Source organism: Orbicella faveolata, unplaced genomic scaffold (assembly GCF_042242905.1).
Source record: "Orbicella faveolata isolate gen_17 unplaced genomic scaffold, um_ofav_v1 contig_25, whole genome shotgun sequence".
Classification (NCBI taxonomy): domain Eukaryota; kingdom Metazoa; phylum Cnidaria; class Anthozoa; order Scleractinia; family Merulinidae; genus Orbicella; species Orbicella faveolata.
In genome coordinates this window covers 11,150,546-11,168,003 of record NW_028301553.1, presented here as the reverse complement: position 1 = coordinate 11,168,003, position 17,458 = coordinate 11,150,546, and the positions used below count along the sequence as shown (strand labels likewise).

General features: G+C 38.8%; 1 protein-coding gene across 1 annotated transcript; it reads left to right on the top strand.

Annotated features, from left to right (window-relative positions):
• The first annotated feature begins 8,934 nt into the window (after positions 1-8,934).
• On the top strand, positions 8,935-16,613 carry LOC110044051 (nuclear receptor subfamily 2 group E member 1-like). Its single transcript, XM_020749572.2, has 4 exons — positions 8,935-9,530; positions 10,221-10,454; positions 13,716-14,483; positions 15,033-16,613. The coding sequence occupies exons 1-4, from the start codon at positions 9,479-9,481 to the stop codon at positions 15,272-15,274; spliced, it is 1,296 nt and encodes a 431-aa protein (XP_020605231.2). The 5' UTR covers positions 8,935-9,478; the 3' UTR covers positions 15,275-16,613.
• Positions 16,614-17,458: the final 845 nt, after the last annotated feature.

Here is a 17,458-nt window from a genome sequence, read left to right as displayed (position 1 = left end):
CGGTCGGGAACAATAACATTATTAACACATGTCCTGAATAGTGAAATACGATTGGATGCAAGAGAAATGATTGTCTACAGTAATAAAGGCAGTGTGGGTATTATCAAATTCATGCCGAAGCTGGCTGGGGATAAAAGTAAACACGATGAATCCAAATGTTGCTATTTTCATAACACATTGTGTAGACTGTGTACTCTGAGAAAAATCTCCTTGACATTACGCAAAAGAGCGTTGCGTGACGCAACGTTCAAAATGTGAAAAGTGAATAAGGCATTACATAGATTATTTTCATAGAAATAACAGGACTTGGATCGTAACCTTAACAAGTGCAAAGATTTCTGAGTAGATGGAAAAGAAAAGCTGTCCAAATTGTAAATTTTGGAGTATTTCTGGTTAAAAAAAAAAAACAACAACAACAAAAAACTGACATAGCGACATGTCACGTTTTAATCTTCATACCTCTCCATTTCGGTCTGAATAGGATATTTTTTTTTATCTTTTTTTTTAAGGTTGGAAATTTAAATATACCCCCGTAAATAGTACCATCTGACTTCGTAGTCCGTTCTAGATAGCTTGGGATCTGCCGAACGAGAAATATTCAAGTATCCCATGATGCAACTCGGATCAACTTAATTATCAAGTCAAATAGACCTTTATATCTTGGGCGGTTTGTTGCCCTATTTCAGACCATGTGATGATACTCGCGTGTATATGAATAAATAATTTTAGGATGGATTAAAAAAAAGAAAGAAAAACAATTCTTTAGAGAATATCACGTGGTCTGTAATGGGAAAACAAACCTCCCTCTTTGGGATCTGCCGAGATCAAAAAAAAAAAACGATTATTATTATCATCATCATCATCATCATCATCATCATCATCATTTGTTCACCATGATATTCAAGGGAAGGAATCAAGCAATAATCGGAGGCTCATTGAAAAGGAACAGCTTTGGTAGCTTTTCAAAGGAGCTCAGTCACGGCATTTTGAATTGTACAAAATTAGCTTAAAATTAAGGGACACCTGCAAATAGTAGTTTAAGATAGAAAAACACCAAAGAGATAATATCATAAAGGATCACGGAAGAATGGATAAGGATCGAGAAGATGGACACGGATTACAAATAAAGAACTTAGGCTTAACTTTTCAAGATGCACAAACCGCGACGTAGCTCCTTTGACATTGAATTTCAAACCCTAAGGCTGTTAACCAGTTGGTCCACGGCAACCTCGTTCCCATGGTCTTTCCAAGATGGCGGACACGGTGAGAATTTACACGGAGCCGACCTGGAACCGAACTGAGGGGCCAATCACAAAAGCCCAAATTTACGCGAGGCCTGGAAGCCGGGTAGAAAGTAGCTAGCTACGGTAATTGTTTGTTGGATTAAGATTTTTAGCTAATTTATGAAACGTAGTAATTTTATGATCTACTGGTAAACAAAAAAAGCGCTTATCACTTGCTAGAATTTTTTTCTGTATCATTAAATCATGGTAACGGCTTATTCATATGTCAGTCCTGAAAAAGATTTACTGTCTACACTTTTTATTGTTTCACGTACAATTTACATATTTTACATTGACTAAATAACATTACTTTACAAGAAAAAAGATGGAAAAAAACGAACACATATAGGTCAAAACCCTTTTTTAGCTGCAACAAAAGCTCAAACACCGACTTTGAGCTGTTCCCCGAGCTACTAATTTGTCGATACCTTATATCGAGCCTTCAAAAGCCATGCCAGTTACAACGTGATTTCATTACATTTTTGTGTTACTGTTTATTGAGTACAGAATTATTACTCTTTGCGTTACTACTGTACTGGAAGGTTTTTCGTTTCCGTTAAATCTTGTTTCTGGCATAACATTTTGTGACGGTTTGTTCCTCGCGGGTGAAATTTTTTTTTACCGAGCCGCAACCAGTGAGAAAGGCTCCAAAGATCTCTGAAGTCTTACGTCATCAACATGATTTTCTCAGATTGGGATGCAATGCTTTCTCCCTCGCGGGGAAAATTAAGCGCGCAAACTTCTGGACTTCTATTCAGACACAGGCTTTAGCCATTCGACCGGTTTGATATGAAACTTAAAAGAAAGCGAACCCGGATGCTAATTAATTCGTGGTTTCTAAAATTAATTCATTGTCCCACAGGTCAAAAGCACATGAATTGATCGACCTCTACAGGCCACCGGTGAAAACAAAATCAATTCCACGAGGAAACTTTATGTCTTTTGATCTGTGGTCTGGGTAAGGCTGGTATCCGTGAATAATTAATGATACAACTGGTCACTTCTGCCTTGCTGGTGCCTACTTGTTGACAAGCTATCAACTCCTCCAGCGTTCAATTAGGCAGGTTGGCAAAGCTTTCAAATAAGTACTTTGACTGGTACCCGGCACTGTTACTTTTCCGCTCTCTCGAAAAGCTGCAGATGTAGTCCCTACAGGCATCACGTGCGTTTCAAAGATTTCCTCGGTTTATCACGAAGAGATCTAGAATCGAAGCTGTTTCGCTGAAACTTTGGCTGAGATTTTATTTGTTTTAGCTGACTTCACTCATATTCTCCGCCGTGTGAAGTATTAAAGCGCAAACCTACCGTTACTCAGTTTTCATTTCTCTCCAGAATTTTAGTGTCTATTACTGTCGATCACCTTGGAGGTTATCGATATCTAAGACCTATGGAAGTCACTTCCTCAGTTTGAACGCAGTTCGGCGGAAATTTCTTCGAATTATGGTTATTTTTTCACTAGTACAGGACTCGTGAATTTCTCCGTGATGTTTGACTTGCTTTCTCGATACCGTTGTTTAATTTTTAATGATACTGAAAAGACTGTTTGCCATTTAAAAAGAGTTTCTCGTGATGCCAAAGACATCCACGGTAGTTTTTCACTTACTAAGGAGTTTCAAAAGGGGCGGAAACATAAAGAAATTTCATCAGTCACTTGTGTGATTCTCTGTTCATTTAGCCAAGCATCTAGTCTGTTATTCTCTTGTAGCGAAAACCAAATTTGAATGAGTCTGAATTGGTGGAATTTGCGGCCATGTTCAGTATAAAGTAATGAGGCCTTCGAGGGTTCTCATGTTTGTATTTTTAGTTCGTTCTAATAGTCCTCTGTTAAATATGATTGTCACGTGTTGATCAAACTAACCGGTTTTTAAAATCTTGACTGTTGGCAAGGTCGATGCAATGATTGGTCTCCCATTGTCACATGACAGTTTCACAGGACATTGTCTGCAGGCGCTGGGGATGACAATATTCAAATAAACGTTATTTTACTCGGCAGTACCATGTACAATGTCATGTATCTGGAAGGTCGTCCCAAATTTCTCAGCATTCTCTGGATTTTTGGAAACTTATTTACGAGATTCGCGATATTCTTTACAGTTTACTAATACATTAAGTCTAAATAAATGTCACGGAAACGCTATTGGAGTCTCCCAAATACCCGTAATTTGTAGTCAGGTAGTCAGTCAGTCAGTCAGTCAGTCAGTCAGTCAGTCAGTCAGTCAGTCAGTCAGTCAGTCAGTCAGTTAATCAGTCAGTCAGACAGGCAGGCAGTCAGTTAGTCAGTCAATCATTTATTTCTCTGCTGACGTAACTTCTAGCTAGGAGCTAAAAGGCTGGTTCAAAATATTCCACTATTTTGTAGCTGGAGGTCGCAATGGATTTCTTCAACTAGAGCCATTAAACGACAAAGCGCGGAGAGGCGTTTCCTAGAGCGAATTAGCAACATTTGTTGCATGCTTTCTTCATCAAGAATAACCGAGGCCAAGAATTGCGAAATTTATTGCCGGAGTACTCTGCAAAAGGTTGCTCGGAAAAATAAATGTTCAAAACAAGGCTTGGCTTATAGTCGAAGTTCATCTCTGCACTGTTTGGCGTAATTTTAATGAGTTTCAGTTTCATTTTATAGCTTAATCACATTTCTATGGCGAGATTTTTAAAATCAACACTAAATTTCTAATTCGATCGTGATGCGCGTTCATTTTTGAGCGATTTTTGTTCGAGTTTTTGGCAGTTCTTCCGTGTAACGTGAGTGAAAATAATAGTTTCACAGTGATTTTATTTACTAAATTGCTGGAAGTGTTTTGAGTGCTTTTACGTCCATAAAATGCTTTAACAAAATGCTGGCCTAATGAAAGAAAAGCTTTCGTAGGAAACCTGTTGATGCAGTTTAGCAGCCATTACAAATGGTGGAGCAAAGAAAGAAGCCGAAAACACCGACAACAAACAAGGAGCTTGCCCAATTCCTTGGCCTCGATGTTCCACGTTCCGTGCGGATTCCCTTATATGGGCCATATAGGTATGTGCGGCCCCAAAGGGTAGGGTTTTTCATCCGTTTTGATCATAAATAGGGCATCGATTTTAGCCATTTTGGTCTTAAATACGGTACGCTTAAGCACTCTAGTCTTGAATTGGGTACGTTTCTTAGAAGAAGCTACCTTTTCATCATTACCAGTAGGACTGTCAACAAAAGCCCTTTATAACTTATGTTTAGTGAAACTGTGCCAGCCGCAACGGTCATAAAGAGGGCATCAAATTTTTGGCTAGGGCATAAATAGGTTTTGGTCGTAAATATAGGGTAAGGGTTCTGGAAAGTGAGCCTCACACCCTCACCCAGCTTTTCTGAAAGTACTCCCCAATTCCACTTCGGTCAATCGTTTTCGGGCCGTTCGTCTCGGATAAGTCACCAAAATCAATTGACCGTGAAGGCTTGGGAGAAAGCCGTCCTAGAACTAGGCAAGCAAGGAGATACAATCGCAAAAGTCAAAGACAGAAAAAGAGAATCTTTTTGAGACAATAATATAGTGATAATATAGAGATAAACAATTTATACAGAGCGTCATATGAAAGAGCATCTTCTTTTACTCTGCTTTAGGCCTCTTAGTAAACAAAGATTACATGCAACGTGCCCCGTCCTAAACTTAGTATTTTACTTCCCAACCTAGTAAGCTATGGCTACTTATCAATAAGAACACAGTTGAGTTTCACTTTGTGACAATTAAGGAGACATAAATTAGTGAAATCAGACTTGAATTGATTTTATTTCTGCGTCTTAATTTCTTCTCAGCTTCATTTTCTGTTGAGAAGATACACATCTATGTGTGAGTTGTTAAAAATTTTATTATGCACTTGCAAGTTCTTCAAGAAAAACTCCGCTTTGTGTTGTATTTTCCTGAGGGGGTACTCTGGAGGTATAAATAAATGCTTTACCTTACCTTACCACGAAAGTTGTGTCGGGGTATGTAGCGCGTTCGGGTAATTGAAACTATAAATCTATTTCAAACAAAAATACGAGATTTTCGATTTCCTCTTTCAGACCTGTCTAGAAAGAAATCGATACTCTATTCCAGTCTTCTGAAATTTAACATACGTTTCAAAAACACGACCTCAACTAACCAGAAACCGAGGGGGTACTCGCATAAAAATTGGGTTGGTGAGCGGCCCGCTTTCCATAACCCTTACCCTATTTAAGACCAAAATCTGCGATTTTCGCTGCCCTATTTATGACCTGACCAGAAAAAATTCAATACCCTATTTGAGATAAAAATGGAACTAATGCCTTATTTCTGGCCAAAAAAGCTAGACGACCAACCCTTTGGGGCCGCACATACCTCCTTAGCCCATATAAGGGAGTACACCCCTCCCGGATTCGGAATGGCTTTTATTGGTGTAAATAGGTGAAAAGGGCTTTAAATTTCTCTATTCTAGTGAGAGAAATTTAGTTTCCTCTTAAGGGCATACCCAAACCAGGCCAGAGCTGACAGGGTGCCTATTTCAGGCCAAGTTGATCGAAATCTGTAATCTATCTCAGTCTTATCTCAGACCAAATCGATTCGAATTCCTGCTCTTTGGCGGCGCACACAAGTTACAGAGCTTAAATTACGAAGAGGCTTCTATGGAGTATTTTCAACTATCTTCTCCGTGTTTGGAAGTGCGGTGACGAAACACTGTTTGGAGTGTTTTGAGATATTAGGAAACACAGAGCAATTCGATATAATTTCATTGAAGGTCAGCTCTCATGTGCTTCTAGCAGCGATAACTTGAACAACAGGGCGAATGTTTGGCTGTTCAAGTGGTGTTAAGTTACCTCTCCACGTTGTTTTTGCTACTTGGCCAGTAAAAACTGAAAAAACAGTTAACTAAGATTAAAAAGTTCACTCTGTGTCTGAAACAAACCTCTTCTCTTCTTGTGTTCTTCTCAAGTCAGACATAATAACTTTATTCACAAAACGAAAATAACCGGCCTAAACTTAACCTTGGAAACTGGTTCAATGGCATGACCGCAATAACAATGACAATGGCCTTACTGTCTGTAGGTTCCCCAGGAAACCAGTTTTACTACAAAAGAACAGAACGCCAGATTTCCTACAAATCTGTGTGAATGAACGCGGGTAATTTTGTTTGTTACATCGGGTTTTGAAACACACATTTGTAAACCTCAAGTATTTTCCTCCATGCATTTCAAATTTTTGTTTTAAATTTATGCTCAATTCCACGTGGATAACAACAAAATGGCTTGCTGTAATATTTGCACTCATTCAATGATCTGCTTTCAACTGTTCAATATTAAATTTCAAGAGACATACCCAAAACCTAAAAGTAAGATGTTTACATGTGCGAATGTAAAGTTCAAGTTCACCATGACAAATGAACACCTTTCATTTGTGACTGCATACTTCAAAATTCAATTCAGTCACTTTGGTGTTTGCAATCCTTTTTAAAGGGTCGGTCGGTTATTGATTTGCTATAATCCGGATAACTTCATTGGCATTTGGGTGTATTTTAATAACGAGTTTTTCATTTGGCGCAGTCAATTAAATGCATGATTAACGTGCGGAAACTGTGAAAGAGGTTTAAAAACCACGTTATAGTTGTAACCAAACTTTCATTTTTTAGAAGGCACCAAGAAAAATTCATCTATCTTGTTTACACTCTTTAGTGCTTTGTTTGTGCTCCAGTAGGCGGAATGCTTTTAAAATAGCTTCTTTTGTTTAAAACTGAAGTTGAATAGGCCTCAATGATATAACACGATTCCTTCAAACAACAAAGCGCACGTTGTTAAATTATAATAATGGTCGACCTTTACTAACTGGTATCATAATAAAATGGGTGCAACTTGCCCCCCCCCCCCCCCCCCCCCGTCTAAACCGGGCTAATCACGGCTTCACTCGTGCGTGCATCTTTAACTGCTTCGGCTGGCGAAGATACAGCCACAAGTTTTATTTTCGTTCAACGTAAGCTTCTTTTACGAACGCTTTCACAACTTGAGTAAACAAAAGTTCAGAGGAAATCCATTGCAATCATTTATCAGCTAACTGTTAAAAAAAAAAATCCAGAACGCATTTTTTTAAAGGCAAAAATGAATTGATTCTAACGCAATCAGGTACCGGGAGCTGAGTTTTTGTATGTTGTTTCGTAAGTAAAGGCAGTGATGTTGTTGTAATATTTTCTTAGTAGCTCACGGAAATGAAAAGAAACAAAGTTGTTTTGGTTTTTCACCCCGCCGCATATTGATTTATTGCACACTACATTCAGACACTGCACCCTGATCGTTTTGTGGGTCGTCATTGATGATGACCCAGCGATAACATAAATGTAGCCTTTTTACAACACACCTTGAAAGGTCAAAACTATTTGAAAATATGGGCTAAGATTTCAAGCGATTTGAAACGCGTTGCTGGGGCAAAGAATTTGAAATCCACGGCGTTTATTACAGAGAAGTTGCCAGCGCAAACTTTGCAAAAACATCACTCGTAACCCAAGGAAAACTGAAAAGCAATTAAATTATGTATAGGAATCTGCTAAAATAAGGTCTCATTTTTGCCAAACTGATCTCGGAATCAAATATGAAGTGGGAAGTTTTGTTTTACTAAGTTGCAGACCCAGCGTGTGAAAGCTGTTAGTTCACACATGTCCCCTTCACAAAAGCACTTGTGATTTTCTTTAGTAAACAAGTGTTAATGGAAAAAAAAAAAAAAAAAAAAAAAAATCAGGCTTCCGACTTTCCTATAGGATCGGTTTCGCTCTTTAAAACGTCGAACGCTTTCACAAAACGTCGAGAAACTGTAAACGGAAAGATTTTTTTTAATTTGATATTTTATTGCCAACTTGGAGGGAAATCTTCTGTTTGATTTTAAATCATTAATGGCTTGTTCCGATCTGATATGATTCAAGACGGCCGGTTGCCAGAGATTTCTAATGAGCGACGTTGAAACATCAAGAGCCCTTTTCAGGCAACTTGACACCACCATAACATCAATATCGATCTGTAGCCTTTTAATGGCAGAGAAAGTTAAAAGGCCATGTTGACCGCTAGGGTTTCTTTCAGGGAAAGATAACTTCTCATTGTGAAACGCGGCTTTTGGCTGTAAACAATCCACAACACATCTGCACGTTCTGGAGCGATATTAATTCGGTCAAAATTTCTGTCAAAGTTGCTTTGACAAGCTCGCTAGGGGAAATGACCACACTTAGGCTGTTTACACGAGGGGAGCTATTTTAACATAAATTATCTGGGCTCTTCGCGGCAAAAGAAAGCTCAACAGCTTTGGACAAACTGAGGATTTTGCTTCATAACGTGTCCTATCTGAAAACCACATCGAGACCTGAAACTGAGTCGAGTTTAATTTTGTTTGATTCTGGTCAATTTAATAAATTCGTAGATTGAGCTCTATTTCAGCTAAATGTGGTCATAAATATTTCACAACTTTGTTCGCGCAATCGATAGCAATAGCATGTTGTTGAGCATGCGCGATGGGCTTTCTTGCAGGTGGAAGTTATTCGGGCTTTGTGCTCGCAGCACGTGCCTTTAAAAGAATTATAATGGAAATTCCACTGGTTTTAAATTGTCTTCATCTCTTTTGTGATTAAGAAGGCTCTTTCGTTCCTTTACTTTCGCCTTTTGTCAGCCATGCAAACAAAGCGCTCAGTTAAAGAATTGACCTTCGAAGTGTTTTGCTCAGTCATTAACAATCTGTGGCGATGAATAGACTCCTAGCTCTTTTGGCTTTGTGGTTTCTAACCCTTGATGCGCCTTCTCGCACAAAAGACTCTTGGCTAGGGAACGAAATCAATGTGGGACCGTTCATTCTGGGTTATCATATCTTTACTCTGCCATACGTTGTTGCATTCAATTTACGGACTAAAGCCTAAGTGACCGTATTAGCATGCATAATCAGGGACGCACTTAGTCAGCTTTCATGACGATTTCACACGCGGCGATTGTGACTTCCCTCTTGGAGACAAGCGAAGTTCTTTTTCCCTCCTGATATCAGCCAATGGCAAGCGACGAAATGTCGCAATGCTAACACGGTGACCAATCAGCGCTCAGCTACACACGCGCACCTGTTCATTTTCATTGCCGTGGATAAATTTAACTCAACTTGCTCGCTTACCTGGGGAAATCGCTTAAACACCTCAGCTGCCTCCCTAGTAAATTGAAACAGCAAGGTGTTGTCCCTTAAACTCGACCAGAAACGTTCATGGAACGTTCGCCCCTTCAACTGCCGTTGGAAACAGAGCACACCATGCAAGGTTCGTACGAGAAACTATGTTTTCAATGACTTTTTAAATCGCCTTTTCACGCCGGCGTTTAGCACGTGAAACGAAAGGCCAGAACAACCTCTTCACAATATAAACTTTCTTTGTTGCATCACACCTGGAGAAAGATAATCGAATTAAGCTAATTTCTTTCTAACGGTAAAAAATGAACGATCAGTGTGTGGAGAAATGTATGGCAAAACGCTGAAGAATTTTTCTTCCAAGCGTTCTTAATGTTTAAGGCGTGTTTCTGGCATCACCGACTTGTTTTGATTCTGGTCTGCTCGAGACATCAATGAAAACTTTGAGGAGGGTGTCTTTTAAAAACACGGCTCAAATTTGCGCAAAACAAAGCTTCTCCGAAGCGCTTTTATTTCCATTAACTCCCGCCATAAGTTGCGGAGCTCTCTGACTTTTTAGAGGAAATTCTTTTCGATTAGTTCACGATTACGGCTCGAGGTTGCTTCGCACTGATTTGACTTGGCCACAAGCTGATCGAACAAACTTCTTGAGCCATTAGCAGCTCGAGGTTTCCTAAAAATACTTGTCTACAATTTGCAGAGCCATTCTTCCAGAAAGAAAACAAAACCTGATGTTCATCGATGATTGGTTGCTAGGTTTTTGAACGGAAGCTTTCAATTCCTGCCTTGTTTATGCACTAACCAGCCCTATTCGCTTCTCTAGCTGTAGATCGCAAACCTATTATTCTGTGCAGAGTCTGCGGAGACAGATCTTCCGGGAAACATTACGGTGTGTTCACATGCGACGGTTGTCGTGGATTCTTCAAGCGAAGCATTCGCCGCAATTTGACGTACCAGTGCAAGGAAAGAGGCAACTGCACGGTTGATGTGACGAGGCGCAATCAATGTCAAGCCTGTAGGTTGAAGAAGTGCTTTGACGTAAAGATGAACAAAGATGGTAAGAGAACAAAGTTCACCAGAATTTCTCCACCGTTTTAGTGCATCTTTGACCTTTTTAAATACAACTGGCGGGTCTGAACGTCGAATTTTAGGAAATCCGTGTACGCGCTGGTCGCTATATATTTGTACAGTATTTGCTCGTTCGAGCGTGCAGAGCAGTTTGCGAAAATTTATAAGTACGTTATGAACCCAGTTAACCTGCAAATGCGGATTAGTACGTGCTTAGCCCTTTTCTTTTGTTCTTCCTTCTATCTGATTGGCAATTTCAATTGGAACAGCAAAATTATTGGGAAGGATTCAAGAGGTGATTTCTCTCTGAACTAACTGCGATCAGTGTTCTCCGGAGCAAATCTCAACCTCTCAGTAACTGTTTACAGAGGGAACAACCATTTAATGATTTCGCATGAATGTTGTGATTCGTAAGGCTTGTAGAAAAGTAACCTTCTGCTATTGAAGAGAAAACGAAGGGAAATTCTGTCTATGCCGACACAAACCTGAACATCAGAGATAAATTTATCAGTTTCATCACTGACAAGCTATACATTTGCGTGTTTACCACCCTAGAGAGCTAATTTACCACCTAATGCTGATATCATAAGTAAAACTGATGAAAAATATGAAGGGAGTGGAGCAGACACCTCAAAGGATATTAATTTACTTTATTAATTCAACCGTTGATTTAAGTTTAGGGAACAAATCGTTTTCCGTTCAGCTTAAGAACAAAACTCTGATCACTGCGCCAAGAAAACATCTGCATTTCCACAGTTCAAACTATAGAGAGCGGGTTTCATTTATTATTTATGCAATCTTAATTACAGGTCGGTCCTTTTTTCCCTTTGGAGCTCTAATTGTGCGCTAATGAAAATATCAAATCGCGTAGCTGCGTTACAGCGCTTTCTTTGACGTCCTCACACGAACCGTTTTTTAGCGTTAGCTCGCGTCCCTTCTTTTGCCTCAAAACAGTTTGCTTGCGGGCGAGTTGCAGGTATCAAAACATTGGTCGACTGTGGTTTTTTGCGACCCGAGGGGTACTTTTGGTTTAGACTCGGTCGGTGTTTAATAATTCAGAACAGCCTTGTTTGAGTCAATCGCGATGTGTGATCGAGTCGAGAGGGCGTTGAGCCTTACGGCTTGGAGCTAACAAAAGTTATGCTAACTATTGCAGTTTGATGTTAGCGTAAATTTCTCGCGTCAACTTTGTAAGAGTTCTCTCCATAGGGTGACATCGATACTGCAGCGATTGAACGTAGCGAACTGTTACACGCGCGTTGCACAAGTATCTAGTACAACGAACCGACAGTTTATTTGGTGTAAGATTGCGGAACTCTGCCAAATTAAAATCGAACTGTTATCTCGTCATATTCTATAAAGTTCGGAAGGTATCTAGATTGCCAGCTGGTTCATTGTGTATTTGCGTGATCCGTCGCGACGGCCGCGAAATGGTTTCTTTGACAACCAAAAAGTAAACCATTATCTATGCCCACTTCATTGCGATTAAGAACACATCCAGAAGACAAGATGTTACGAGTCTTTACCCTAAAGTCATGGTAACAATGATTACCACTCTTAAAATGATTCCGTACCGCACCCAAATATTTTCATTTATTGTATAGCTATATTGAGGGGATTCTTTACCGGTAAGTGTAGCACTTCCCAAACGTTTTGACGCAACCGGTTTTAAAGTAAACATTTTTATGAGTGGGCACAAATTTCTGTCATCTACAAGTTGGTGGTTATACTGATCGTGGGGTATATTAGGTCACGTAGAATTGAGGAAGATGGTTGAAAGTATCCAGATCAATTTTAAAACTTCCTCTCCACCTCTGCAAAACCTTAAAAATTTAATTTCATCTAAAAGTTTAAACTTCAGTTTGCTCAAACTACAATTTATCGACCAATTCAAGTCATTTCTGATCAAATTTCTGCTGAATACGGCTAGAAATTGCACATATCGATCTTCTAATTACGATCGACAGGTGTTTCTGAAAATCATTTTTAAATAGAATATCACCAGGTTGCTACGAAATAGAATTATAATGTAATATTCTTCATAACCTGTTAGGATATTCTTCCACACTGGAAAGCTGCCTTGACACTTTTTAAATCCTGCAATAGTTACGTCTCCAATTTCATGCATTGCAACATTTTCCTCGTGTTGTTGCCAGTGACGGGTCGTCATGTGTACTGTTGTTTTGCGATATCCGTCCAAGAATGGATAGAATAATTTTTCCCTTGAAGCCTTTGGCACTCATGGTGACAATTTTGTCTTTAGGAAAATAATCCTTTGTTGAAAATGTTCCAGTTCTTTAAAATTTAAGTCGGAGATGCAAGAACATGACTCTCCAAAATCGTGCGTTTGTTTTTGCTCATCTTCGTTTGCTTTTCATGCCCATGTGAAATTATTATTTTACATAATTTCACAAAATTATGTAAAATATTACTTCCCAATGCATTGCATAGTTTATGAATAACCTTTTCAGAACTTTCCACTTAAACAAATACGTGATGTGAAATAAAATTAAGCTTCGCCACGGATTTCTCTGTAGTGTAACATACTATTATCTGATGAATGAGACTGATCCTTAGACCAAAAGAGGTCTGACACATGAACCGCAATCACCTTTAAATGTCTAGCGAAAAAATGTTTTTATTACTCATTGTTACAGATTGTTTTGCCGAGCAACATTTAAGAATGTTAATTTACGTTTTGGTTAGTCTCTGTTCTAGATACAGCCGACAATTTTATCCAAACTTATTAAAACTCTTCATGACCGTTTTTTAAAAAAACCTGTCTGGCAAATTTTGAAAGTCTCTTCGACAGAGTTATTATTTTTTTTAATAATAATTATGATCAAAATTGCACAGCATTTATTTTACGCGATCTTTTCGTTTTCGAAAACTTGAAAACTGTAAATTAAAAAAAAAATAGAACGTTTCAATGGAGTTTAATTGTATTCTCTGTGTGTAAAGTTAAGTTTGACCAAAAATTGATAATAAAAAATAAACTAGGAAAAAAGCCAACAAAATTTGTGCCCTCACTGTCGGAAGTCGCGTCCATTTTACTCAACATGTACCGCGAAAACTAAACAAACCCTAAAGGTCTATAGAAACCGTTCAAGTATTTTTAGAATTTCAAATTGCTTCATAAATTTGAAATAAATTGAAGAATGGCAGTAAAAAAATTTGAATGGCTAATTCAGATTCAGTTGGATTCGTTTCAGTACTCAGCCAAATTCTCACACGCTTTCTCTCTTTTCAGCCGTTCAACACGAGCGTGCACCACGCTCCTCGCAAGTTGTGCCAATGGTTCCCGCGCGTTCAGTGCTTAGCAGCGCTTATGAGCAGCCTTCATCACGCCCTATTCCAGAACCACAATTCAGTTATCTCAAAAGCGATCCCGGGGATAGACCACAGAGTCAAAGCAGCTCAGAAGCCGACATTGATCACAGCAGGTCCAACGAGCTTCCACGCTTTTCTCCTCCAGCTCCCCAGTCACCCTACCACGGCCAGAATAACAACCAGTCACCAGACTCCTCAAAAAAGCGCGGATTTCTGTCGATAGCAAGTATGATTGAAACAAGAGACAACACAGCCCAGCCTTCCCCAAGTAAAGCTCACTCCAGTCCCAGTCAAGCAACAGAGGACTCAAGTGACAGAACGCCAATGGTATATCAACCCTCACCGGAGTCTGTATATGAATCAGCCGTGCAATTACTGTACATGTCGGTCACCTGGGCGAGGAACATACCAACATTTCTGGACCTTCCATTCCGTGATCAGGCTATCTTGTTGGAGGAGGGCTGGAGTGAGCTGTTTGTTCTGAGCGCAGCCCAGTTCTCTCTGCCAGTGGACATGGGTCCTCTTCTCTCCGCAGCTGGTCTGCAAGTGGACAAAGCTCCTACTGATAAAATAGTCGCAGGAATGGCGGATATTCGTCTCTTGCAGAATGTTGTGGCAAGATTCAAGCGAGTACAGATTGACTCTACTGAATATGCCTGTTTAAAAGCCATCGTACTCTTTAAACCAGGTAAGCTTTTCACATTGCAGTCTGGGAGTGGGGTGTGGGGGAGGGAGGGGGGCGACCGGGGGGAGATAAGAGTTAGCCATTGGAAGAGTGGCTAAGTGTCATCAATTTCGTCTAAGATCGCGGTATTTCTTTTGTTTTTTTGTTTTCATGACTGCACTTATCGACTATAAGCACACTTTTCATCCTTAAATTGTAGTGTTACTGACAAAAACAACAGCAACAACAACAACAACAATAACAAAAACAACAACAACAAAAACAACGACAACAACAACGAGGAGGGCGACGACGATAAACTTTACTACTATAACTGTGTCCAGTTTGACAGCTGTCAATTCTTTATACTCATTATTTTTTGGCCAGTCATGTTACGTTGAGTATTCGATCTATAGCGTAATAAAATCAAAGGTCATGCGTAAAAGTGCCAATTAATCTGATTAAACGTGTGCTTCAGACAAGTTGGAAGTTCGTTTGGCAACTCTGTATGTTGAAACGCGTACTATTTACATTGAAGCTTATACTCATTATTTTCCCCACAATTCCTTGCAGACCTACGTGGCCTCAGAGCGCCTCACATGGTAGAGAGGCTTCAGGATCAAGCGCAAGCCATGCTGGGAGAATACTGCCGCAGCCACAGTCCTGATCAACAAGTTCGATTCGGTAAACTGCTGCTAATGCTTCCGTCTTTGCGATCAGTCAGTCCGAAGATGATCGAAGATTTGTTTTTCCGCGGAGCTCTTGACAACGTCCCTATTGAGCGAATGCTGTGCGATATGTTTAAGTCAAGTTAAGTCGACGACTGGTGACTGGTACATGAAAGCCTGCGTGAACTGTCATTTCACCAGGCTCATTGTATATACTTATAACTATTAAAATAATGCTTAGAACATTTTTGATATAGATTTTCGGACGAAGTTAATCCGAGCACTACTGAATTGACCATCCTCGACGTTTTGCACTATTGCAGTCGTTAATTCACGGCTCAAATTAAATGATAATTAATGGAACCTATCAAAATATTATGATACCACAGAACTAGAGTCATAGATAAGGTTAGCTGCAGTCTTTACATTAGGGCATAGAAAATATAGGTTATAACTTATAACGTGTAAAAAATATCATTGTAGTTTCTAGTATTTCGAGTCTGTTATATTTCTTTTGTAAGAACAAAGGTCAGTTTTTTTGTTGTTTTGGTATTTGGCTAGAATTAACCTTGATCTTGTTGTTTTGTACAGATTTTTTTTTGTCGGAAACGGTGATTTCTCGCGGGAAAAGAACTGTGTCAGACACAACGGTGTAGTACTTAAAAAGACTGGGATCTAATATTTTACCAAGGACTCTCGCTTCCGCTGGTCACCGCTGACCAGTAAGTGAAGGTCGCTAAAACTTCCGTTCAGTTGAGCTGTAAACGGTCTTTGGTCAGCAAATAATTATATAGAATAACGTTTTATTTCTAGATGACATTTTCATAGTTTTTGCATGGCAACAAACTGAGTAAAATATGTAGAAGTAATTTTATAGTTTTGGACTTCTAGCATGTGTAATAATGTACATATTTATACTGTATTTAAAATGAACAATTGGGGGAAGCATCTATCAAATAAGATGCAATTTTTCAGCAATTTAACTAACATTTCGAAACTTTTCAGTTGTCTGTCAACTTTGTTGTTTCTGATATATGTTTTTCTTTTCTGCTTTTCGTATTTGAGTAACCAAACAGACCAGCAAAGAATGAGTTAATAGGTTCCATGCAACTAATTATTTTAAAGTGGAGTAATATCAAATGAGGTTGAAAATGTAAATATATTGTGTTTTAGAAAGGGAAACCTGGGGCAGTCGTGAAAAATAATTACGTTTGCTTTTTTAAAATCATTTTTATCCCTTAGTATCCTTTCGTAAATATTCTACAGAATTTTGAGTATCCTAAATTTTTGATAGTTTAATTTATACAAAAGCTTTCGATATTTGTTTAAACTAAAATATATCTCCTTTCATATTTGTCTACTTGTACCAAAGGAGTTTTAATCCTAAACCTGTAAAAATAAACTTTTCTAGGATACTTGGAGGACAAAAATGCTTGTAGAAATTTATACTATTTAAATTAAAATCTTCTACTCAACTTGCGCAAAATGTCTGTCATAAATTTCGTAGAATATTAAGAATATTAAGAGAACCAGAACCAGTCTTAGAACCTCACATACCATAGAGGGTTTCAAGGGTTTAAATATTGCTTTTCTATACAAATCGAGTACAAAGTTTCACAATGCCATTTTCTGTGCTCAGTACCTGTTTAGATCCATGTTTATCCCAAAAGGAGCGCAAAACTGATGTGTCCTGGATTCACCTAAAGCAGTAATTTTAGCAATCTTGAGTCCGTGAATCAAGGGGAATTAATCCTTTACAAAAAATTGCATCATGGAGTCAATTTATCAATTCCTCTCCAGATATGACTGAACTCATTACTATATAGATATAAAATCTATGAGTGCTCTTAGGCAATTTTATTAAAAAAAATTAATCCTAGGCTATAAGGACACCAGGGATATATGGGTCCTACTTTACATACGTAAATTTTGTACTCCTAGCTCGCGCTGCCTGTGCATAAATAACAAACACTCCGATATATAACTGAACACTGATTTGTAACTGGAACCAAAAATACTGCGCGTTAAAAGTAAATGAGAAAACAAGAATAAGAAAAAAAGTACTCAGTCTGCACGGTTTGTGTTTTGGGGTGACCGACCGCCACCACCCCTCTTAACAAAATCGAAGACGTCTCTGTTCTAAATCAGTGCTGAAGGTACAGAATGCTGAAGGTACAAGCGACGGGCTAGCGTAATTACACGTTTTTGAGTGTTCTGAAATAAAATGAAAATACTTTAATTAAGCGTCATTTTACTTAGTACTGCCGTGCGTAGTAAGGGTGTTGTTATTAAATAAGAAAACAAATATATTGCAAATGAAAGAGAATTATG